Below are 25,701 nucleotides of genomic sequence, written 5' to 3'. Positions count from 1 at the left end.
TATTGCACAAAAAATGACTACAAGAGAGCTTTCTTTAGCACTAGACTCTCAGATCAAAATCTACTCTCAAATGACCCCTAGCACCCTATTTAAAGGAAAAATTCCCAACAGCTAGTTCGAGTGATCCATGTTAAAATGATCTCGACCGTTGATGAGGATCAAGATATCTCTTAATCTCATCCGTCGAATTTTTAATGCATTAAAAAAATTGAAATTCTGCATTTATTTACTCAAAAATATTATTATTTTATTATTTTTAGGTTTTTACTTTATTTTATTATTTTTTATTTTTTTCTAAATTTTTTTTTAATTTTTTTTTTATAAATTATTTTTAAATGGATCCTCGAACTTAGCCTTTGGAAAAATCACCTAGGACCTAGGACTTAGGACTTATGAGGGGATTAAAACATTTCCTAACCCTCAAGACACTTTACATCATGACTTTTACAACTTTACATCTCAAGGGGGAGAACCCATTTGAAATAGACCCTCATCAACCACCCAGTTCTGCGACACAACTATAATCTAGCAGATTAACACACTAGGATTCTCCTAAGATTCTAATGACAAAATCCATTCCGGCTTTGGGGTTAGGCTGAAGGAAAACTCTGCCGATCATAGATCGGTGAGACAAAAAACCTTCCGGAACGTAGATTATCACTAGGAAATTAGGTCCACCTAGGCAATTTACATACATGACTCATATCTGCTAAGATTATTTACAATTCACACATGCAGACTGGGCTTACAACATAATATGATCAAGTCGACGACGACTGTCGAATGGCACAGACATGTCGATCAAGCGCTATCCCTTTTGCGAAAAAATGGGGTGTACTTGCTATGGGGAGTTGACACGTAGTGGTCAACAGGCCACATTAAAAATTTTAATGTTTAAGCGAAAACCCCTTAATTTATTTCATTTTAAATCCTTAGTCACAAATTTAAACATTTTAGAATTTTTTTAAATTTTTTAAAGATTTTTAAATGTTTAGGATTTTAAAAGTTTTTAGATTTTTTATATTTTGAAAATTTTAAATTTTTAGGATTTTAAATATTTTAGAATTTTTTTTAAGTTTTGAGATTTTAATTTTTTTTAGATTTTTTAATTTTTAAAGTTTTTAAAAATAAAAATAAAAATAAAAAATAAAAAATAAAATCAAAGTCAAAATAACATAATGAAACTAAAATCAAAAATAAAATAAAAGAGACCAAAATGGAACCTTTTTTTTTAGATGTTTTAGTTTTTTTTTATAAAATGAAACTAAAAAAAATGCACGTAAGCTAACCTAACAATATAAAACTGATATCTAACCTAAGTGGAAAACCAAATGAAATATATAAAAAAAAAGTCCTACTCTAACCCTAATCATACGCATATATCACAAAAATCGAATGCTACCAAATCTAACTCTAACACATGAAAAAAAAAAATTGATGAGTTTTTGTTGGTGTTGCGCAGGTCGATGGAGAGAGCTGGACGACGATGGAAGGAGAACAGGTCGATGGTAGCATTGGGAGCTTGGAAATGCCGCGAAAAAAAAAAAAGGAACTGCGGGAAGAAAGGAGGGCAGCACGATAAACAGCAGCAAAAGGAAAGAAGGAACCGGGCAGGTTAGAGAAACAATGGGAGGACAGCAGATTGAAGAGGGTTTAGCTGCGTGAGGAGCTATGGGCAGCTGCGGAAGTGTATATGAACAGAAAAGGAGGACGCAGCGGAAAGTTTAATGGTGGACGCGGATCTGGACAGCAAGGAAGGGAGCTCGACAAAGGCAGCGCGGAGGAAAGGGGATGGAGGGATGTGATGAAGGCAGATGATGGATATGCAACAGCAAGGAGAGAGCCAAGCGAGGGGTAGAAAAGGGAACCACAGGGCAGACAGCGGAAGGGAGAAGGAATGCATGGATAGCGCTGCATACAAAGGGCAGCAAGAAATTTAATTTAATTTTTTAATTTTTTATTTTTTTATATAAAAAAAAAGTGGACAACAGACAGAGTAGCAAGGAAGGGATAGCTGCGGTTTGAGGGTGGAGAATGCAGCTAAGAGGAACTGCAAAGGGTTTGCTGCGGATTAGGAGAGGTAGGTAAAATGAACTGCATGAGGGAGAAGCGTGAGGTCGCTTTTGGGCAGCTGCGAAAAACAGTGAGAAGGGTTAGCAGAGAAACGGAGCAGCTAACGTGAATGGCCAACGAATAGTCAAGAGATAAAGCAGACAAGAGTTCAATGGCTGAGAGTTTAAAAAAAAAAAAATCGAATTTGCACAATGAAACCCAAAGAACTAGGGAACAAATCCCAGAAACCATTTGAAGTCTTTCTGGAAACTTAATGAATTCACCTGCTACGAAATTCCCAGATCTTATAAAATTTTTCAGATTTGAAGCTCTTGAAACCCTTAGACTGTAAAATTAATTAAATAATCTCCCTGCAGAATTATGCTGATGGATCTCCAGAGATTCAGATCTTACCCTCCAGGGCCTAGATTTGGACTCTGTACAGCTTTCAGCTTCAGATCTGCAGCTGCAATACAACAAAAAACACTCAAACGATATACACAATGACTCAAAAAACACTAAAACCCTGAAAATCAAAGTCAGAAAACTAAAATTAATTACAGATCTATGTACATAAATGGCAGATCTATCAGATCTAGGGAATGTGAGTCCAACTCCGCTCCTAGATCTGATGATCTGCGGCTCCCAACAGCCAGATCTGAAAATTTAGCACATAAAAATAAAAAATAAAAAATAAAAAAAATTGAATTTTGGAGGAGGCACTAAGCTTGAAACCCTTCATGCATCACCCATAAAAATAATATCTTATGATAAGCCCGGGATCAAATTCAAACTGGGCTCTTCAGAAAACACGGATCGAGAGTTGGCTGGTTCAGCCAAGAACTTCCCCAAACACCCGATGATCTAATAATCAAGGATTTTCCTGCAAAACTAAATTTAGCCATCAATCATAGAGCGAAAGCACAATAATAAAATTCAGATCTAATAGAGATACCTGCTATTATATTCAAAACTTAAATTATCATTCAAACCCCAGCGACTGAGCAAGATACCTGTACTCAAATCGCTCTTCAAAACCTATTATTAATGGCAAAAAAGAAATTACGCACGAAAATAATACATCTTACAGCATTTCCATGAAGAGTAACACTAGTAGAAATTTAACCCCAAAGTCTTTCTTTATTGCTCATAAAAAGATTACAAGAGAGAGTTTTTCACTTAGTACACGATCAAAAGATCGAATGCCACTGACTGACAAATGACCTCCTATTTAAAGATAAATCCTCCAATGGCTAGTTCGAGTGATCCTTGTCAAAGTGATCTCGACCGTTGATGAAGATCAAAATTTCTTTTAATCTCATCCGTCAAAATTTTAAATGTTGAGGAAATTTCGAATTTTTCAATTAAATGCATTTTAATAAATTCAAAAATTAAAATTTTGCATTTATTTCCTCAAAATTTTGACTTTGACTTAACCCCAGGGACTCAAGGCATAAAATTTAGCAAAATAATCAATTAACCTTAGTTCCTGGACCTGTTAAGATTTAATTTTTTAAAGGATCCACGAATTTTACCTCTAGAAAACTTAAATTTACCTAGGACCTAGGACCTATGAGGGGATAAATTATTTTTCTAACCCTCAAAACACTTTACATCATGATTTTTTCATTTTTACATCTCAAAGGAGAAAACTTGTTTGAAAAAGACCCTCACAAACTACTCAGTTCTGTGACACAAAATATAACCTAGCAGATCAAGCAATTTGTAATAAAATAACCTAACCAAATAGTTAGGATTATTCCCAAATCACTTTTACATAGACTCGATCTAGAACACTAGGACTCCCCTAAGATTCCAGTGACAAAATCCACTCCGGCTTTGGGGTAGGCTGAAGGAAAACTCTGCCGACCATCCGATAATGGATCAGTGAGACAAAAAACCTCCTGGAATGTAGATCGTTACCAGAAAACTAGGTTTACCTAGGTGATTACATACACGACACGGATCTGCTAAGATTATTTACATTATACACATGCAAACTGGGTTTACATTATAAGATGATCCTCAGGCTGACAATGATAGCTAGATGGCAGGAACACGTCGATCAGGCACTATCCCTTTTGTGAAAAAAGAGAGTGTACTGCCATGGGTCATTGCCACGTAGTGGTCAACACAATGCTCTCAAAAGAGAAAACAAAGTAACCCTGAAATGTAAATAAGAATTGTTAGCACAAGATATGTAAAATACAAAATGCTTTTGAGATAATCAACTTTATAAATCAAAACATGTGAAACATATCTTGCCAAAACCCAAAAATTAGTAATTAACTTGGAAATGTAAAAGAAAGGAAGTGCTAAACCAAGACATCAATAAGCAATTAGACTTGAAATGTGAAAAGAAAACACTTGTTTGAAATGATAACAATACTTGCTTTTGGAATAGACTTTGCATCTAGGAAACCGGATTCGTCCTAAACCCCCTGCGAATCCCGAATCCGGCGAATCCGACACGATTCGGTCTGGATTCGTGTCCAAATCATAGGACACGTCGTGTCCGTTTCGGACATGTCGTGTCCGAGGGCGTGTCGCGATTTTCAGGGGCGTGTCGCGATTTTAGGACACGTGTCCGGTTTCCAGGACTTGCTAAGCTCAGCGCGGGTATGAAAAGGGCGTGTTTGCTCATTAATATTTTCATTTGATAAGTGATTTGTGCTATTGCAGCAAGGAGTAGAGAATTTTGGCAGCTTCATAATCAAGTCTAGGCCTTAGTATTGATATGCTATTCATGGTAATGTTAAATTCTTAAAGTAAAAGTGAAATTCTCCTTAATCTTCATTTTCATCCTTTTACTTAAATTTTTAACATTACCATGAAATGACTCAGGATGTTTGAGAGTGGTTCCGGCCTCATTGGATTTCATATGGAGAAAGTAGACTTTTAGATTTCATTCAAAATCCAGCAGACTTATCAGTTTTTCAGGATTTTAGGATTGGGGGATTGCAATGTTTCCATTGAATTTTTTCATGTATTAGGGTATGGAACTCGTATTTCATCAAGAGCACCAAACCAAGAGCTTCTGAATATGTCGCTCCCGCTCCCGTTTTCGCTCCCGCTCCCCGCTTTCGCTCCCGCTCCCAAGTAACACTGTTCCTGATGATATGGGTCTGGACACCATTGTTGAGTTGGCATTGGCCAACATGGATCTCAATGATCCAGTGCTAGAGCCTGTTAGATTTGATGACTTAGAGGGGTCAGCCTCCATACCAGCAGATGCAAAGGCGACTATGGATACAGGGGAGGAGGAGGATGTAGAGGAGAGCAGTGGGGACCATGATGATGGGGACAGTGATGCTGATTCTGATGCTAATTGATGCCTTGAGGCTTGTATACCTGTAGTTGTTTTATATTTTCTATTTCTATTTGCCATTGGCATTGCACCAACACTACCTATGTAACACATTTTGATTTGATGACTTAATGAGAAAACTACAGTTGTCAGTGTGTTTATCTTACTATCTTGTAGTTGTAAGTTGTCTTTCAGTTATGAATTATGAATCATGATTTAAATTTTTAATAGATTTATCATTTATGTGACCAGTACCACTGACATTTATTTGAATTTTGTATGTACTATGCATGCTAATAGCTATAGATGAAGATCTATGTTTGAAATCAATAAATTTGTATCATTAATTAAAATTTGTGTAAGAAATATGATAATATCTAATTTTTAATATATATATATATATATATATATATATTTTAATAAAATAATATATAACGTGTCCTAACGTGTCCTGTTCCGGGGGGTCAGCGTGTCCCGAATCCGACACCACGAATCCCGAATCCTACGTTTCCCGAATCCCCGTGTCAGGTGACTTAGCTTTGCATATGAAAACTCAAACCATCAAGAGATAAGTAAAGTAAATGTAATGGAAAGTGCTCTTGGTTAATTTTATTAATTAGCTCTACAACAAGATTACAATTTAACTCTTCAATCCTCAGACCTCACCCTCGCCCAATGATATGGATCTCACAGTGAGGAGTCAATAGAGGAGTAGAGGATCCCTAAGATGTCTACTTCAACCAACTTGTGTTGGAGGTAAGATTTTAATGAGGCTTGGGGCCTTCCTACACTAAAATGCCTATATGAAATGCAAATTGTGTTAATTCCCCAAATTAAAATAATGATACATGCAAATGCTTCAAAGAGATTGATTTGCAATGCTTGAAAATGAAATAGTGTTCAACATAAGTTGCAATTATAACTTCAATTGGAGGAATAAAATTAGCTTACAAGTGTTGCATGTGTTTCATCAATGAATTAAAATGATACAAGTAATTTGCTTGAAAGTAAAATTTGTTTCAAATAGACAACGACAATAAATTGCTCCAATATTCAAGATAACAATGTACCATAAAATTGAAGCATGTATTCAAGTGCTCATGAAACAATTTACCAAGGTAAATGGAAATGAATCAAAGTTTGTTAAGAATATAAAATGCTTGCATGTAAATGATGAATTGCCCAAAGTGAAGTGTAAGCTTGTAGCTCCAAGCAACAATGATGCAAAGCTCATATTAAATTGTAACAAACTTTAACTTAATGAAATGTGATAGAGAGGTTGTATTAATTCCCATTAAAGCATGCATGTAAGTGAATGAAGTATGAAAGCTTAAACCATGCAAATGTCAATCGACCCAAGAGAAGCCTCCCTCTAAATGGGGAGATAGGATACCATGGGAGAAATCCCAAGCTCCCACAAGCAAGTTAGATATTTTATTAATATTACAATGAGAAGAGGGCCCTTCAAAGTTCTCAACTATACTTCAAGGAGAGTCCTCACAATAATTGCTTGAAACTTGGACACTAGACCTCTTTTTTTGAGAAAGTAGTGACAAGATCTCACAAAACTTATGCAAGGGAAACAAGGTGTGAGTTTCCTCCAAATGCCCACGGCTTAAAGAGGAAAATGGACAGCCCTCTAGTGAACTCGACTTGGCCAAAATAAGCCTCAAAAGGGCTCACGACATCCTTGGAAATCGAACCCCCAACACTTGCCAAAGGTCCTGCAAACACTTGTTAGATGTTGCGGGAAGTTGATCTTCAAAATCTGCCACACAAGAGTTAGCAAACAATCCAAATAATCGCCGCAAAATAAGTTAAGTATTAATGGAAAAATCAGCAAAATAAAATGTATATGTACAATTATAATTTACAAAAGGCTAAACTAAAGAGTGAGAGTAAACTCTCGTCTTTGCTTAGTCATCTTCAAGCTCTTAGATAGCAAATGAAAGAAATGAAGTACAATGTTTTCTTTAAAAGAGATTTAAATTTAAAAGTTCTCAGCTTGTGTACAAACTATGTGCCGAAATCCCTGCAAAACCACTTTGAAAGATAAGACTATGAAGGTTCAAAGAACAAATGAGAGCTCCTTTAAGAATGCATCAAGAGTGGGTTGGTCTCTCCAAAGACTTCCCCACGCTTGATTCTATAATCCCAACAAGATGTTCCCTCTACAAAACTTCAATCAAGAATTAGTTCCATATAGATTTAGCAATAAACAATGATAAGAAACTCTAGAGATTTATTTAAAACCAACTAGAGCATTCTATACCTAGAGCATACTTCTAAATCAAATGTCAATGCAAAATAGCTCTACATTAACAAATCTACAAGAGCATATGGAAGCAAATTAGATCAAAGCATGAGTAAAAGGAATTATACCAATGCTCAACAATTCATCACACTCAAAAAGGAGGAACACCTCATGAATGAAACCCCAAAGTCTTTATTGATATTTCTGAAAGTGTACAAGGCAGCAGCGCTTCCGCAAGCACAATAGCTAGTAACAATATTATACAATGTGAGAGCCCATGGCTCTATTATATAGAGAGTTGGGAGCAAATCCCAATGAAGAATGACAATGACAAATGGCATTGGAGCCAATCTCAATGTAGAAGTGATTAAACAAGTGGCATGAGGTGACAATCCCAAAAATAAATTCGAATTTGTTGAATGGAGCTCCAATGACAAGTGTAAAAATCGAATTCTGGCAAGTGGACATCATTTTCTTCTTCCCTTATGTGCCAAATTCGAATTTTATGGTGGAATGACAAGTGTATATGGGTAGTAACCCATGTGGGGACAATTTCCCACAAAAATCTCCACCAAATATTCTCCCAAATCCTCCCAAATATGCATTAACTTCACAAATTTGAATTTCCAAGCAGCTTTTTTATTTAATGCCAGAAATTCGATTTTATTTGAGCACATGCCTTTTCCTTGATTTTAAGAGCCCACATCACTTTGGAACTTCACTTTAACTCCCCCATAATTTTCCACCTCATTTCCACAACATTTAGCATGTGTGGATATTTATTTTTCTCCATTTCTTTAATTTATGCCTTAATTAATTGCCAAATTCCCCACTAAACTTAAGAAAAGTGGGTTTTGAGGGTCTAAAACACATTATTAACCCCTCAAAGTGTGCTATAGTAGAAAGTTGAGGGTGAGAGTGTAATTTTGATTACTCATACCCCATAAAACTTCTCTAGACTAGACTTATTACAATTTAAATACAATTTTATTTGCAATTTTTGACCTGTGGGAAATCTAAAAAAGTAAAAAATGACTACCTAGACCTAACCAAATTCCATGAAATTTTTTGTGTGATCTAGTATGGTAATATACATCAACTCTAGACACTAAGATGTGTCAGGGGCTCAACCTTCAAACCATCACCCCGGCTTTGGGGTAAAACGTGAGTGAAAAAACCTAAAAAATTATCTGCCTCTGAAAAAGAAGAGATAATTAACCAGATAAAAAAACACTCCAAGGTGTACTCGTTTGCTGATCGAGTCCCAACATCCTAGGCCTGTTACAAACTCAAAACTCATCATTACTAGTATCACTTATTACAATTCCCCGTAGGGTGTGGAATCTGGGTACAAGAAAGATGATGAGAAGATAGAAGTAGAGTTAAAAAACTCTGTTGACTGACGATATCTGATGGTACAAGTGTCCTCTGGATCATCCTTGGGCATGGAGTCTTCATGTAATCATCAGGTGCCACTCCAGTGGTCAACAAAGTTCACATTTAAATAGGCATTTAACTAAAATTAACCAAGATTCTTGTATCTCACATTAGTTTTAGGATTTGATTTTCATATAAAATAGTTATTCATCTAAGCAGCAGTTGCTAGTCGATTACTTGGTCTTAATTTCCCTAGCAAGATCGTTGACTCCATAAGGCACTGGTATCAATCGTTTAAAATCTAATCAAATTCTATAAGTCTTGCTAAATCTTAATCAAGTACTTGATCACCTCACTGTGTCTCCCGAACTGGTTGGTTCCCAACGAGTTCTTCTTCATTCCACTTTTCCATAGGGTCTACCCCCCTTAGCCTGTTGTAGGGAGACAGCTTAAACAGAGAGATTGGGTATCAGGGTGACAGCCCCCGATCTGAGCCGTTGTCATGGTGCCTAGACATTTTTTGCGGCAACAGGAGGTAAAGGAAGAATTTACCAGTTTTGCTGCAGGATTAGATGATTATTCAGATATATCAGCTTTTGAGGAGAGAAGAACCATGAATCCGGTTAGGTGGTGGATTTGTCATGGAACAAATGGTGTACATTTACAAAACCTTGCCATTCGTGTTTTTTCACAAGTGGAAAGCTCTTCATCAGCATAAAAGAAATTGGAGCCCTATGGGTTTATTCATTCTGTGAAGTGCAATAGGTTGGACTCACAGAAGGCAGAGGATCTTGTTTATGTGCACTCCAACCTTCGTCTTGCATCTCATAGGGGTCCAGAATACAACAGTGGTCCTTCTAAAGAATGGGATATGGATCCAGAAAGTCCGGATTTGGATCTCTCTCTTGCTGTCCTGAATATTGAGGTCCGGCCTGGAAGTGGAATTGGCCCATCATCTTCTTCAGCACCACCATCCACTGTTGAGCATGCTTCTGCTTCTATTTTTGATGAGGATTAGTCTTTTGTCTTTATAGTTCTTGCAGCCTCATAGTCTTTATTGTACTTGCAGCCTCATATATATAATAAAGGTTGATTTTGAGATTTGGATATATAATAAAGGTTGATTTTAGATATTCCGATATCGCTATTTTTATTATGTGATCATTCATGAGTAAATGTGATGTAAATTTATTCATAATGTTTAAACTTTAAATGTAATAAATTATAATGTATCATGTATGTTTTATGATTGCACATAACATTTCTTAAATGTCCTAAATTCTAAGATATATATATATATCACGTTTCCCTGTTTCCAAAATTTGGGGGGGTCACGTTTCGTACCTATTCCCGTTTTGGAAACTCGTACCAGTTTCCCCGTTTCGTGCAACTTAGCTTCAAACCTACCATAGATATTCATCTATCACAAGTGAGTGTTATTGGGACTCCACCCGTCGGTGAAAATCTGAGAAGAGCAAGGAACTTAGGCTATGGTGACAGTGGGCCTTTGTCCCAAGTGTTGTTGTGCCTTCTAGCTCTTGCCTCTTTACAAGGCCTGCTAGTTTGTGCAGCAACAGGCCCCTCATAGAGTTTCTCTCAAACCCTAACCTTTATTGTAAGAACAAGGGCTCCCTAGGGTTTCCTTTAAACCCTAGCATTATTTTAGGTCTCCGCCATCTTCATCCCTTTCACTCTGCTTGCTCAAGAAATCCATCGTAGGTGTCTGCATGGGGGTGATCTCAATGACTTTTCTTCAACCCAACTCTGATACCATGTTAATTTTTTGGGCTAGGTTGTTCTTTGTTGTAGATAATTGCATTTTTTAACTTTTCAACATTTTACACATTACATTCACCCCATAATATCATATCATCATTAGAATTATGTAGAGAGAACAATAAACATCAGCAATGCAACAAAACAATAAGGAACAACAAAAGAAAAGCATACACAATAGAGACACCAGGATTTTGGTTGAAGACCAGGGCAAGGGGGAAAACCCATAATCAAATTCTTCTTCTTCTATTAGATATTCATCAAATGTTCAGCTGAAATACAAAGTACAAACATCATGAGACATAAATCTTTCATCATCCAACACATTAGTCCTACTAGGACAATTCAGCAGCAGGCAGGCCTCCAAATCACATTGCCAAAGGACCACAATATACATCATTGTCACTGCCATAGAGCACTGTACACTTCACTATTGTTGCCATCACAGCCACCTCATTATCATAGAGACAAGCCATACAGCAAAGGTCACTGCCATGTCAAGGTTACTGCTATACATCAAAGTCACTGCCATGTAGATATTTGTCACATATCAAAGACTTCCATATAGATCACTATCACATATCCAGAACACTATCATGAAGATCATTGTCACAAATCAAGAGAATTGTTGTGAAGATCAAGATCAAAAGGCATTATCATATATATTGAGGTCGTTGCCATATACATATGCATCAAAGTCACTGTCAAATCAAAGATCAATACTATACAAGGTTACTGCCATATCAATGTTCACTTCCATGTCATATCAAAAGTCACTCTGCAATAAATTATCACTGCATATCAAAGGTCATTGTCATGCCTCCACGTTACTGTCATATACATCCAAGTCACTATTATATAAATCACAATCATTCCTCCAAGTCCATGTCATTGTTATATAAATCATAGTTATTCATCATAAATATTACTGCTATGTATAACTGTAAAGCAGTAAAGTTATTACTGTCATCAAGAGTACAGTTGTCACATATCATTATCACTGAAGGATACTCTGCCAAAAATCCTACTATCATGAGGGTTTCCTTAAGTGTCACTACCAGCGTACATAACACAGAGAAGTATGCAAAACACAAGGCAAGCCATGGACTATAGCGAGCCATTGAATATAGGAGCCTCTGAGATATAGCAAGCCAAGGAGCCTCTGAGATATAGCAAGCCAAGGAGCCTCTAATTATAGCATGCTACAGAGATCATGGAGTATAGATTATAGCGAGCCTTTGAGTGTATATGAGAGTCACTGTAATGTGAGAGCCTCAGAGTATACAAAGAGTCACTATAAATGCAAGAGATTTATTCACTGTAAATGCGAGATCCTCAGAGTATATAAAAGGTCACTGTAAATGCGAGAGCCTCAGTCACTGTAAATGCGAGAGCGAGCCACTGTATAAACAATACGGACCATGCAAGCTACTGTGTATATAATACGAGCCACGAGCCAAATCAAATGTGAGCCATAACAATAACACGATCCATATATAAATGATATGAGCCACTATATAATGTATAGAGCCACTGAATAGAGACAATGTGATGCCACTAGATAAAAATTGAGCCACAGAGAAATGCGATGCCACAGAGAAATGTGATGTCACATAATACAAATTGAGCCATAGAGAAATGTGATGCCACAAAATACAAATTGAGCCATAGAGAAAATGCGATGCCACAGAGAATTGTATGCGATGATTTACTTGAGATCAGGCACAACGATAGGGTATTTACAGTTATTTTGGGACATGATTTTTCACATGGGAGCTGACATGAGTTTCTATGAGGTTGACCTTGCAATATTGGAGGGAAAAGACAAAATTTAAATTTGCTTTAAATATATTAACAAATGCCATGAGGTTGCTTGCCCAAATAAATTTGTGCCGCATGAAATAATAATTTCTTTATCCAGTTTGAATTTTCCTTTGGGGCAAGATGGGCTTCATTTGGGGAAATTCATCCTGAAGCTACCCAAATTTCAACATTCTAAAGGCAAGGAAGGAAAGGCCACAAGGAGGAAAGGAGAAGTTGAGCACATTAAAGGTAGTCTATGCCCTAGGAAGGGTCAGGCCTATAGGAATCTACCATCCAAAGGCTAAAGGACAAGCCATTGAAAGTAGAGGAAGCTAGTCATTGTTTTTAGGGACAAAACCATAGTCAAGGAAGAAGGAATTATGCCCTAAGGAGGGTCGATTGACTGATAAGGCAGTTGTATAGGGGCCAAGCTTTAGAAAGAGGGCAGGTTGTGTCTTTTTGGTAGTTGGCAAGAGGTCGACAACTTAGAGGAAGCAGATTGCAGCTAAAAGGTAAGGTCTAAGGTCTAGTTAGGGATCATGCCATAATCCACAAGCAAGGAAAATGAGGGTCAAACCCTACGGAAGGTTCGGACCTGTGGCTAGGAACAGGCAATAACAAGGAGCAGCAGGTTGAGGCTTGTGCAAGGGCAGAGAAGGCATGTTTTGATCAAGACATAGTAGAAAGAAGCAGGCTAGGGCTGTGAAAGGTCTATGGGACCTGGTTGAAGGAAGATATTTGTGGGTCGTGAGCTGATAAGTGTTATAGCTACCCACAAGAAGGTAATAAGTGCAAACCAAGGGGTCTGTGTGAGGGTCGTGGGCTACGAGGTAGTCACAATAGGATACACCTGTAAAGAGAGAAGACTATAGGTGGACCGAACATTTAAGGAAGGATAGGAAGCCCTAAGGTGCTACAACAAGGTTGTTGTGTGGACAGTCCATTAAAGGAGAATCTAGACTGAAATATTTTGGGCAATGAAGGCTTGAAGGATTTAGGCTCAACCCAAGGATTTTGAACTTGTGGTCTTTGGGAATTTTCAAGAATTGTAAAGGGCCACTTTCCCTGGTATGGTAACCCTTGTATTTCTTGTTAAAGGAATAATAAGAAATCATTTTTGGGCATTAAATTTTGTATATTGTGCACGATCTAATTGTTGGTGTGTATTTCGTTGTGCAAGTTGTTTTAAAGTTAGGAATTTCAGTGTGTTTATGTTTTCCAGCTAAAACATAGACCAAATATGGTGCCTATGTGTGCACTGAGTCTAGTGCCCCAAAACCCAGCATGGTATCAACACTTTAAAGAGCAATTCGATCAGAGATTGTACAGCTCTAAGAGGGAGTTGAAATGACTATTTGTAGGTGGCAGTAGTTTTGAAGAGATGTTGCAAATTTGACAGCTAAGTAAGGACTTAGCGAAGTTAGAGAGAGTGGTTTGTATAGGCTAAAGGGCGAGCCTATTGACCAAGGAAAGACGAAGGTTTTAGAGACTCAAAGGGAGTCAAGTCTAAGAGGGAGTTTGCAACCTTTAACGGAGATTTAGCAACCCCAGAAGGTTGTCTTCCAAAACCGAAAATAAGGTGTTATGGTCTGGCTTAAAGGCCATGCAGGATAAGGAGAAGCAGGACGCTTCTAGTAGCAATCAAAGATTGTACAGCTATAAGAGGGAGTTGAAATAATTGTTTGCGGGTGGCAATAGTCTTGAAGAGATGTTGCAAATTTGACAGCTAAGTAAGGACTTAGCAAAGTTAGAGAGAGTGGTTTGTATAGGCTAAAGGGCGAGCCTATTGACCAAGGAAAGACGAAGATTTCAGAGACTCAAAGGGAGTCAAGTCTAAGAGGGAGTTCGCAACCTTTAACTGAGAGTTAGCAAACCTAGAAGACTATTTTCCAAAACCGAAAATAAGGTGTTATGGTCTGGCTTAAAGGCCATGCAGGATAAGGAGAAGCAGGATTCTTCTAGTAGCAAGGTAACTTCCAAGAAGGGTTTAGCTCTTGTAGCAAGTTTTGCTTTAGTTGTAGAAGAAGAAGCTTATGATGAGTGTTGGATCTTGGATCTCATTCATTCAGACGTGTGTGGACCAATGTTAATGGCATTAGTGTAGGGACTACCATATTGTGTCATGTTCACTAATGATTATTCTTCAATTGTCCAATATACATCCATGTGCCTATGGAGAAGAGGACAAAGGTGGAGCATTTAGGAGATAAAGGGATATTTGTTGGGTGCAGTGCGACATCAAAAGCTTATAGTATCTTCATACTAGCACAGACGAAGACAATTGTGAGTATATATGTTAAGTTCAAGGAAAACTTGGCATTTAGGAAATCTCTTGAGTTGCCACTGGCAACAATAGAGGAAAGGAGCAAGAGGCTGCAAAGGGAGAGCAACATGTAGAGACTTCCAGTTCAAGGAGTCAACCTTCAAGTGGGGAGGAGTCAGTAGCTCCTTCCAATTCTATTAAGTGAGAAAGGTAGTTTGAGCAAACATTAAGGGATGCTCAGGGGCATGTCGAGGCTCCTTAGAACACATTCAAAGGGAGTAAGCCTACGAAGAAGTCTTCGAACTACATGGCATTGGTGACTAACATCATTGAGGAGGCAGTAGACTATGAGGTTTGGATGAAATCCATGGTGAAGGATGATACATGGGACATTGTGCCAGGACAAAATGGAAAACCAATTCCACGTGCCTCTTCAAGAAGTACCTTCCTTACTAAGAGGGATTGTTGATGATAGTAGTATCAGAAAGGTACTTTTGCACGGGTCCAAGTGTCTAGTAATGTGGAAATCGTCCAAGGGCCATTATCCTTAGCAAATTACTTTGATTAAAGAATTAATAAAGTAATTTCCTTTAATAATAAAAAGTGAGTTAATCTAATGAAATGCATAGGTTATTTGCAATACTGAACTAGATGAATTTCAGTCGTTGATCTCAAGTGAAGTTGAGATCTAATTCAATGGTCAATCAATTTGGAGATTAGGGTTGTGGATTTGGTTAATAACTCAAACTTATAAAAGGAAGGATAGGCTAAAGGAAAAGACACATCAAGTGAGGACAAGACAATCGGATAGTGAGGATCTCAATAATTGGGTGAAGGATATTCATTCAAGTGTGAAAATTCCAGAGGAAGAGAACAAGGAGTAGCAAGGGAGAAGGATCCAACAGTGAACAACATTGAAGGACAAGTTTTGAGGGCTTTTATCAACTAAAGCATCTGTACAGGGCCACAAGACAGTGATACAGTAGCTGACAGATGGTAGAAGGCGGTAGGTTGCTACACATACTATTGAAGAATGTAACTAGGTTTGATATTCATAAATTTATTTAGGTCACAATATATTTATTTGTCAAAAGAAGAAAAATGAAATTCTATTATTGTTAAAAATGACTTATTAAAGCATGGGTTTCATGCTTGGGTCAATTGTTTTTAGGTCAAAACCTCCATTGCAGGCTTCTAGGGTTTGTGTCAAGTATCCTTGTCCACGTCATAATGTAAAGAACCCTTCTTGGGAATTATTTGTCATGAAAGAAATTTATTTTTTATTAAAATAAGTCTTCTAGGCCTCCTCTACCAAGTCGGCCTCAAAACTGGACAAGTCGGCCTAAACTAGGCAGCAGAATCACTATACAAAGGCAGCAACTCAACCTCATTTGTAACTCACACACAACAAGTTCGATCTAGAACTTCTGGGGCCAGAAAAAAGTGCGAAATTCAAGGAAGATGAGGAAGAAGGATAGCAAAGGAGGAGGACTCTTTCAAGCATAAAAGTCAAAATTTTTTCTCTTTCCCACACAAGTGAAGTTGTACAACTGCTGGAAGGGGGCCGAAATTCTGCTGCTATGGGTCAAAATTCTGCAACTGGGAAGTCGAATTTCTAGATTGTTACTAGGCTGGAGCTGCTGGATATGAAGAGACTGCTATATCATCTTGGAAGGCTGACTTGGTGGAGGAGGAAAGTATGTTGGTATAGGGTCTTGGTCCATCTCAATTTGAATTACTGAAGGAAGAGTTCTTGATTGGGTTTTCCCCTATATAGGGGTTTTAGCCCTGGCTATCCGCCTACATTTGGTGTCTATGATCTTCATGTTTTGCTTTTGATAATTGCTTGATGAAACAAAGATAAAAGAAGAACATAAGAATATCACAAGTAATTATCAACATAAGAAAATATTTTTGCCTTTCTGATTTTCTAACACATACAATGAACAATGAGCAAATCGACTTGTATAGCAGCATATAGTACCTAGGCAGCTCATGCACGCAAGCAAATATGTATAGTAGTCTAATAGCCCGTACATGCCACATGCAATTCGCATTTATGGCCAGCATCAAGGAGCATTAGACAAGGAGGTTTGCAAGTTGTACGAATCAAGCTGAAGTAGGTCTTTCTCAACTAGAAAAATTCAAGTTTTGTTGTTTGTAATTTTTCCTTAGTGCACATTTAATTTCCTATGGTGGGACACCCTTCTATGCTGTAAAACTTGTGTTAATGGAAAATATATTTGAAGGGCATAATTTCCTATGTGCATGTGTATGAGATTGGCTATTTTTCTTCCATTGTTTTATCTTTTATTTACATGATAAAATTCCAACAGTGCTTCTATTCAGTACTCCGCAGTTAATTAAAATTAGAAGTGAGTGACTTACTAGGTAATAAATTGCTAATAGCTAGCATTAATGAAATTAACATCCCCCCCTAAAGAAAGGGGAGTAGTTTCTAAAATGATGGTGGTGACACTCTTGTGTGTTGCACCTTGTCTAGATCATCCAATGATGTTTTGCACTCTTGTGTGTTGCACCTTGTCTAGATCATCCAATGAGGTTTTGTACTAGGTGCTAGAATTTATGACATAGAAATAATTGTCATATAAAAGAAAAAGCTGCCTATAGTGTATACAAAAGGATTGCTCATAGCCCCAAAAGTTAGCTCAATTGGCCAAATCAGTGCCTCGCCAATCGGGAGGTCGCAGGGTCAATTCCCGAAAGCTCTTGGGGTCAGGTCAGTGAATAGGCCAAGGGGTGTGATCCCCTTCGGGTGGGATCCACCCTAGTGTTGAACCATGGACGTAGCAGCTACCCAGTGACCATGGGTATCCGTGAACCACACGTGAAAAAAAAAAAGGATTGCTCATATTTGCTCATACTCCATTAGCTGGTAGAGAAATTAAGACATTCAAAGTCAAAAATGGTTGTCAAAAATTAATAGAAAACATGACATGATAAAATGTAACATTATTAAAGTCAAGAGTTTGTCAGGTATACTGAAGCTAGGCTTTATGTTGATTTAATTGAAATAACTTTACTAGTCAACTTTGTTGAACATTTAGTGTGTTTAACAATTATTTCTGAAGGAAACAACAAACCATAATATGTAAATCTTGATTCAACAAAAGGAAGTGATTGTTCTTGAAGCGAACTAAGCTACTAAAGCATCTTAATGGCTGCAAGTAAGATTACATGCTTCTCTTTATATTTTAAAGTTCTCTGCATTTTCTATATACAGAATATAGAAAGATTGAACAATTCAACAGATCATCTTTTACTTTCACTTTAATAAAAGAAATGGCCAACCTGATAACGCAGTCGTTCTGGCCATGGTTCAGCAAATGCTTTTTTGAAACCTTGTTTAATTTCACCTGAAGAAGCCCTTACCCCTGTAAAACCAATTGATTCAAAATGTAACAATTACAATTACAATGAATGCCATATCATATTTGTTGAAATTCGATTGCAAATTGAATTTCTAATCATGATAATTACTGGTGACTAATATATATGTTTCCTTTCTAGCATTTACATTATTCAGTTATGTCATCAAGCAATTACACATTCAAAAACATAAAGGAAGTAGAGATCATAGTGCACAAGAGACACGAGACACCAGAGATTAGGCCAGTGACCAGGGAAAAACCCACAAGCGGAAAACCCAGCAAATTCTTCCTTATAGAATCATCTTCAACAAGATAAATCCAAGTAAGTGGTAATCAGATAACCAATCTCCAAATCCCAAGCCATCCCTCCAAGATCCCCAGGATAAGATGCCTCAAACACAGATATGTCATGCCACAGAGATACTTTGCATTGTTTCTCAGAGATATTGCTTCAGACTTTGCTTCCCTTCACAGAGATATGTAGCCTCAGATCTTCGCCTTCCATAGAGATATATAGCCTCAGATAGACCTCACATTTCAGAGATATATAAGCTGATCCGAAGTGCCCTTTTGGGAGGATACGTATGGGCTATCTATAGCCTTCTCGTCAAGCGAATGGGTGCCACATGAAACTGAGCTGACCTTACATTTGGAGAGCCAACTTGGCAATTTGGAGAACACATAAATAGACTATAAAAATTCAATTTTATTCTTTTGCAAAGGCCATGACTAACAAGCCTTTCATGACTTTTCTTTTGACAAATAAAAACCATGAAGAACATGCTTAATAAATAATAATCTTATTAAATCAAATACATCAATGATTTTATTACTAGCAATTGGCCCTAAAGGTGCAAAGGTACACCGAAGGAATAACAGATTTGGAACTCGATTATTTTGAAAAACTAAATCACTAAACATTAAAAACTCTTATTTCTAATAAAGTAAATATTATATAAAGATCGATAAGGCCAGTGACTCGTTCCCCAGGCCGCACAATGGGTTTGGCTGCTCTAATCTCGCTTTCCCAATTTCTATCAAAATATTTGCCCACCCTATATCGTTCCAACATCCATTCACCAATTTCCTATCCTTCCAAATGCCACTGATATGTCTTCCAGTCAATGGAGTTTTGGTTCCATTTTAAAATGGAGATGTTTGACATCTCTGCAAGTTTCAAATCTAGTAAGAAATTTGTTAGCAAGACATTTGGTGTTAGATAGAAATAGTCAGCAAATTTGTTTTGTTTAGTTTAATGGAGATAGGGAAATAGTCTGCAAATTTGTTGTTGTTTTTTTATTATTATTAAAAGGTTTTTGAAACTGTTAAAAGGGCAGCTGCCAATCTTCTGGAACTTCGAGAAAATTAATATACGTTTTTCGAAGATAAGTGACAAGTTAATTGAAGTTCAATATAATATTCCTGTATGAATAGGAAATAAAGAATTTAACGGTCAGCCCATGTTTAAGGCCTGGATCTACTAGAAGACATACAGTTACTCCATTTTCATTACCCAGCTAACACATGCATATGTATTGACTTATTACGAGATGCACAATACCATTCACGTGCATTTGACATCAATAAAATCTGCCCCATGGTTTAAGAGTGTGAAGTTCGTTGTTACAGTTGTAATTTCTAATCCACCATGGCTGGTATTTGTTTGCGCCGAGTAATTCTGTGAAAATGAAATAGGAAATGATAATTCCGAGTCAATCCTAACCTTGGCTTTATTATTCTACTAATTGGATCTGCTAATTCAAACGGAAATTCAATCGATGGGATCAAAAGTTTTATGGCGCAATAAAAATCCTGCAATATATTTTGTGAGACTGGAGACTGAAAGTCTGAAACTACCTAGGAGTTGAGAGAAACAAAAAAATTGGATCAAAATTTTTATGGGTGGACTTGTTTTGCAGTAAAAACAATTTGCGGCGTCAACGGGAAGAAATTTCCCCGTCGTGGTCTTGGAGACATGGAATTGTGGCAAAAGAAGTCGTAATTATGCCAATCACTGGTGAAGAAGGGGGAATTGTACCCAGGTCAACCAAGCGTTTAACTGTTCCGTCTTTGTAGACTCTCACCATACTGGGAACCTTGACAACTACAATAGATAAGGAAGATGGCGACAACTCCATATGCATGCGGCGTGGGTTCTGGTATATCTACAATTGAATTAAGACGAGGCCAGAGCAAGTTGCATTTCCTATCAGATTTTTGAGGTGTGGAACATTGTTCACATAAGGAAGCGCACTCGTTACTAACACATTCCTCTTCCTTGGTATTGGCAACTTGGGAGCAGCAACATCTTCATTCCTAATTTCTGAAATATCACCCATGCTTCATGTTGATATGCTCGAAAGAATCCCACACAATGAAGCAAATTGGGTGCCAAGAATCGCAAAGGAAAATGGAAGTAAAGAGAACAGATCCCTCTTCCTGTAAGCGCATGCCAGAGCAAGCTGCATATGGTCACAAATGTCAGTGGAAGATTGCATTTAAAACTGCCTATACCCCATAATTTCCAAGATAAACTGTCCAATTAGTTTAATACTACGTCGTTGATTGGCATCCAGAAAAATCCCCATCAATTCTCGTATCTGTGACGTGAATCTCATCTCCAATGCCCCAACGATGTCATGGTCCTCTCGGCAGCTCGTGTATGTTTTGGGATCATTACTTTATCAATCAAAGAGATTGTGAGTGAGCAATCATCTTCAAATTATTATACAACATATCATTATGGTAGATGACAAGTAAAATTAAGGTAAAATATAGATTAGAGTAGGTAAAATAGCATAAGTCTGAACAAAATTGGGTGGGGGGACTCAGGATGAGATCATCGCTTCTCTGAGAAGAGGGACTCTCTAGGAGTTCTATAGATGTACTGGGTACAAAGACAAATACCAATCTCAGAGGGACTCTCTAAGAGTTCTATAGATGTATTGGGTACAAAGCCAAATACCAACACAAAGAATCCAAAATTTATGAATCTCATATTGTTCAGTTTGTACTACTCTAAGAACTGAAATTGTCCCTACAAATTAAGGTAAGGGAGATGGAAGTGTCATTCCAAAGGGCATGAGCATTAGGATATTTCCCATGATCACAAAGCAGGATAATTACGGTGGGTTGCAGAAAAATCAATGATGGCCACATAATCATATTCGTAAAGGAAGCTTCTCAGGACATGGTGCCACAGTCTGAATTGAAATCCAAAAGGGACTTCTTAGGTCCAAAAGAAAATAAAAAGATGGTGTTGCCCACAATCTCAATTGTAGATAGGCCCAAACTTCTAGCTATCAAATGCTATTCTAGTTTGAGGTGATTGTTGGATCATTATGTTAACCTGCTTTGGACGATTATGTGTGTACAAGGATCAAATCCCTCAAGAAATTGTGTATATATTAATTGGTAATGCCAACCTTCTGTATTTTCACTGGAAAGTTTCCTTTAAATTCATGGCATTTTTTGTTGTCCTTGAAGATTCACTAATGTCAATATCAGTTTTCCAGTGATATATTTTTTCTATGTGTGTGAAGAAAGGACTGTTTTGGGTGCTCTCTTGTTTAAGAACTTACAGTTCTTGATGATTTCTGTATATTTGCATTTGGGTACTTTTAAGTTCAGTTGTGTATGAAGAACATATGAGTTCTAAGATGCTTGTTGCATCTGGCAGTGGCCACTGTGGATACTTGTCATAAAATGGGCTCTACAAAATAGTTGAATTAAGACCTTGATTTTGGGGTTAGTATGCATCTGGACATCATGTATACTGCAAAATCTGCTCAATACTGAACTGAAGCTTTGACTTTGAGGTCAACTTCCATTTTCTCACTCTCTGTACTTTAAGTTGTGGATTGTATCATGCAAAATACTGAAGCTAGGACCTTGAATTTGGGCTTAGTTTGTAATTTGTCATCTGGCGAAGAAGACTTAATTATTGTAAATGGAAGGCTTGGTTGGTGGCGTTTGGAACAGGAAATATTATTTTGGGGCGGATTAAAGACTTGTAACTTCTTATTGTTAATTGGCTTGTTGTAATACAATATTTTATTAGTGTCTTCATCTCAATTTCATGCAACTTATATGTAATATTCCTAATGGAAATATTAATTCAATAACAGAAACATGCACTATAAAAACAACTAGGAAATTCAACACATATTCAGGAATCACAACACGAGGAAATGCACAAAAACTCGGAGCCATTTTATTTATTTCCACGCAAATAGAGTATAAATGAGTATGAAAGAGGAACCTGGGCTTGCTACAGCAAGCAAATCCAAACCCAAGTAATGATCAAGCTGCCCAAATGTCAGATGAGCTCCCCACCATGATTCTATGCTAGCCCAGAAAATTATTCACTGTTGTTGTAGGTGAACTGAGATTTTGGCCCTCAAATCTACCCCAAAAATTCTGGAAAATTTAATGTAGGTTCTCCACACCAACGCCAACAAAACCCAAAAATATCTCACGGACCCAAGTGGTGGAAATGGTCCTAGGGTAAACTGCGCCCTCCTCCAAAAATTTATGTTGCTAACTGCTGAATAGAACTAGGAATTTTTCTCTCAGAAGTGCTCAGAAAATTCTATAAAATTAATCCTAGCCTCCTCTCACCAAACCCACAAAAACCCAAAAAGAATTTGGGTTGAATCCACCGACCCCTGGTGACCCCCAACAAGTGTCCATTACTCAATTTGGCCTGAAAACGCCCTACAATTTAGATATTGTTGAATTTGGCCCAAATCTCCCTCCAAGAAATCCTCCCTAACTCCTGCAAATTTCTCCCCTCAATCACCAAGCGGATCCCAGCTCGAATCCTCCCCAAATTCTGAATCTCTGCAAGTGTACAGAAGCTACAAGTAAACCCTTGCGCAGGCCCTAGAATATATAAATTCGGTCCTCCAAAATGCAGCACTCTCGGCCCTGCAAATCCCAAGGAAAAACTCGTCCTCCCTATGGATAATTATCTGCAAATTCTCTGGCCAAAACTCCATTGTCTAGTAGCTTCTCTCAGCCCCTTCGAAAAATTTCCTTTTGCGCCCTATGAAAAGCATGCTCCAACTGGAAATAGTATGCAATGTAGCTCCTAGAGAAGCCCTAAGATGGACTCCTTATTACTCCCCTAGGATGACACTCGAAGTTCACCGAAGGTAGAGGTGGAATTTCGCTTGGAATTGCTGGTGCTAAACAGAACTTTTCTTCTTGTGGTAAACAGCCCCAAGAGAAGATGAAAGGTGAAATGTAATAGTCAAAAGACGATTAGCAAATGAGTCCATCCTCCTTTAATAATTTCTCCCCATGCTTCTAGACTCCTTTTTTAATTATTATTTTATTGGTGGGGTCCATTTTCCACTAAGTGACTTTTGCCTCCATTTTAATAAAATAATAATTTGTCGCCAATCTCCAATAAAATAATACTTGCCACCTTTCTCCAAAATAATATTTGCCCCTTTACTTAATATCATCAAAATTAGGCAAAATTCCCATGCTCACAAAATTGGGGATATTATAGTCCTCCCCACCAAAAATTGCTTGTCCTCAAGCAATGCCGGAACAAAAGCCCCCTCTGCCTGCTAATCACCACTATCATCACCAGTAATTCAGGGTCCCAAATGTGCCACTGATTCAACCCCGATCTCTGCACTGTCTGACTATGAAGGAATCTCTCAATACCAAGATCCCAATTCATATTGATCAATGTGAAGCACCCCTTGCTCCACTCACCGTCACACCACGTATAAGCTCCAGAAGTCCTCTACATACTATCAATAAGTAGAGCATCATGATAATGTAGGACTCTATCCAACTCTCCATGAAGTTGCCCTACCAAGTAGTCCACCTCATGCACACCAAGAGTAAACTCCTGAAGATACAACCCAATCCCTGTAGGGGCGAATTCTCTCCCGCATGAGCTCTTGATATCCTCCTGTTGAATAACCTGCCATGTTGATGAAGTTCCCCATGCCATCAGCGAGTCACTAAAGCCCAATGGAAAATCTGACTGATCTCCCACTATAGCAGCCAGATCATCCCTAAAGGTCGCTGAGTTGTTTAGTATTGCGATGCCCGGGTCCCATGCTCGCCTCATAAAAGCGCCACCATGTTGTCCCTGCGCCACTCTAACTCGAATAGGCTTCCCATCGTGTGCACACTGCAACCTTGTCCCTTGTAACCTGGAGGCGAAATATCGACGAAGGCCAAGCTCATATTGCCTAGGTATCTCTATGATGTCAATATCTACCCACCCATCGCTAGTCTCGATCCTAAGCCACAACTGAAGAAGCCTGCCACCCCAAACAATGGAGGCCTCAGTGATCCCCCATGTGTCAATCCCAAAGTGAGCTAGATCACCCTCTGCTATGGTCCTGCTCCTCACAAGATGGAGTGGCCTGTCAACCAACTGAATCCCTAGATCCCCTAGCCAGACCTGTTGTGGCATAGCTCTAACAACTGTTGGAATTTGTTTGTTCCTCATCCCTAGTCCTTGCATGTAACCAACATATAGGCCCCATATATCATGAACTAATCTGATGCCTGCTAAACTGCCCTGCGTCTGCCACTGCATAGTACGGATAACTGCTAGAAGCCACATGTGCCAAATAACTACCCCCTAAAGGCAACCAATAGATGGGTATCAGATACTCGCAATCGACTCAATGTATGCAGGCTCGTCCTGTTCCTGCCAACCATCACCACTGAGTCTATCATCCGCCCTCTCGATAATGTGCCAACACAATGTCTGGAGGCCGGACACATACTGGAAAGTTTCCTCAGCCATATATAGTATCCTCTGCTCATGCATGGTCCTGACATTCCCTGTGGAAAGATGACACATCTCCCTCATGACCAGCTCCCCAGGCGTAGGCTCACTAAAGAACGATATGCCACTGGTGCAGATGATCACTGCATCCCCAAACTTGTGGTTGTCAACTTGTGCAACGACCCAATGCCACCGTTGAGAAGTCTCTCCCCTAGTGCGTTGAGTGTCATCCCAATATCTCGGGTGAGCTCCCTGTCCCCCGCTGCTCGCGCCTAGAGTGTCAAAGGACAACAGCCAAATCGTCTGTGCCTGTAAGTGATGTATAAGAGGGACAAGCGTGTGAGTCCCCATGGATACCATCAAGTATCGCTCATTTGCGTCCCCATCGATGGTAGGTGAACTACACCCAAAGGTATGCCCAGTGTCTCCGTCCATAAGTCTCCTTGGAGGCAACCCTCCAAGACCTCATTGTGCAGCACCATATGCCCCTGCATCCCATCGAGTATCCCTGTACTCCTCGACCTGGCACTGTACCCTACGGCCTATCCCTGTACACCACTAGATACCCCGTGCTACTGTAGTACCATCCTGTACCGTCTCATATCTTGTCTATGTCATTGTACCTGGCACTCCCCTCGTGTACTCAATGCGATGTGAGTCGCTTAATGCAAACCAACATGCTACATCAAACAACCATGCATCTCCATGCTC

The 25,701-nt window shown here is 38.4% G+C and overlaps 1 protein-coding gene across 1 annotated transcript in view; it reads right to left on the bottom strand.

Annotated features, from left to right (window-relative positions):
* Window positions 1-25,701, bottom strand: part of LOC149167487 (Haloacid dehalogenase-like hydrolase (HAD) superfamily protein) — a 413,892-nt gene that overhangs the window by 171,069 nt on the left and 217,122 nt on the right. The window contains exon 4 of the mRNA XM_089430500.1: window positions 18,145-18,227. Within this exon, the coding sequence (XP_089286626.1) occupies window positions 18,145-18,227 (83 nt within the window). The remainder of the gene's footprint in view (window positions 1-18,144; window positions 18,228-25,701) is intronic.

Source organism: Pinus tabuliformis, chromosome 5_1 (assembly GCF_031772625.1).
Source record: "Pinus tabuliformis cultivar Carrire ecotype Pingquan chromosome 5_1, CPIR1, whole genome shotgun sequence".
Taxonomy (NCBI): Eukaryota; Viridiplantae; Streptophyta; class Pinopsida; order Pinales; family Pinaceae; genus Pinus; species Pinus tabuliformis.
Note: the sequence above shows the minus strand (reverse complement) of the source record. Positions and strands in the feature narration are given on the sequence as shown.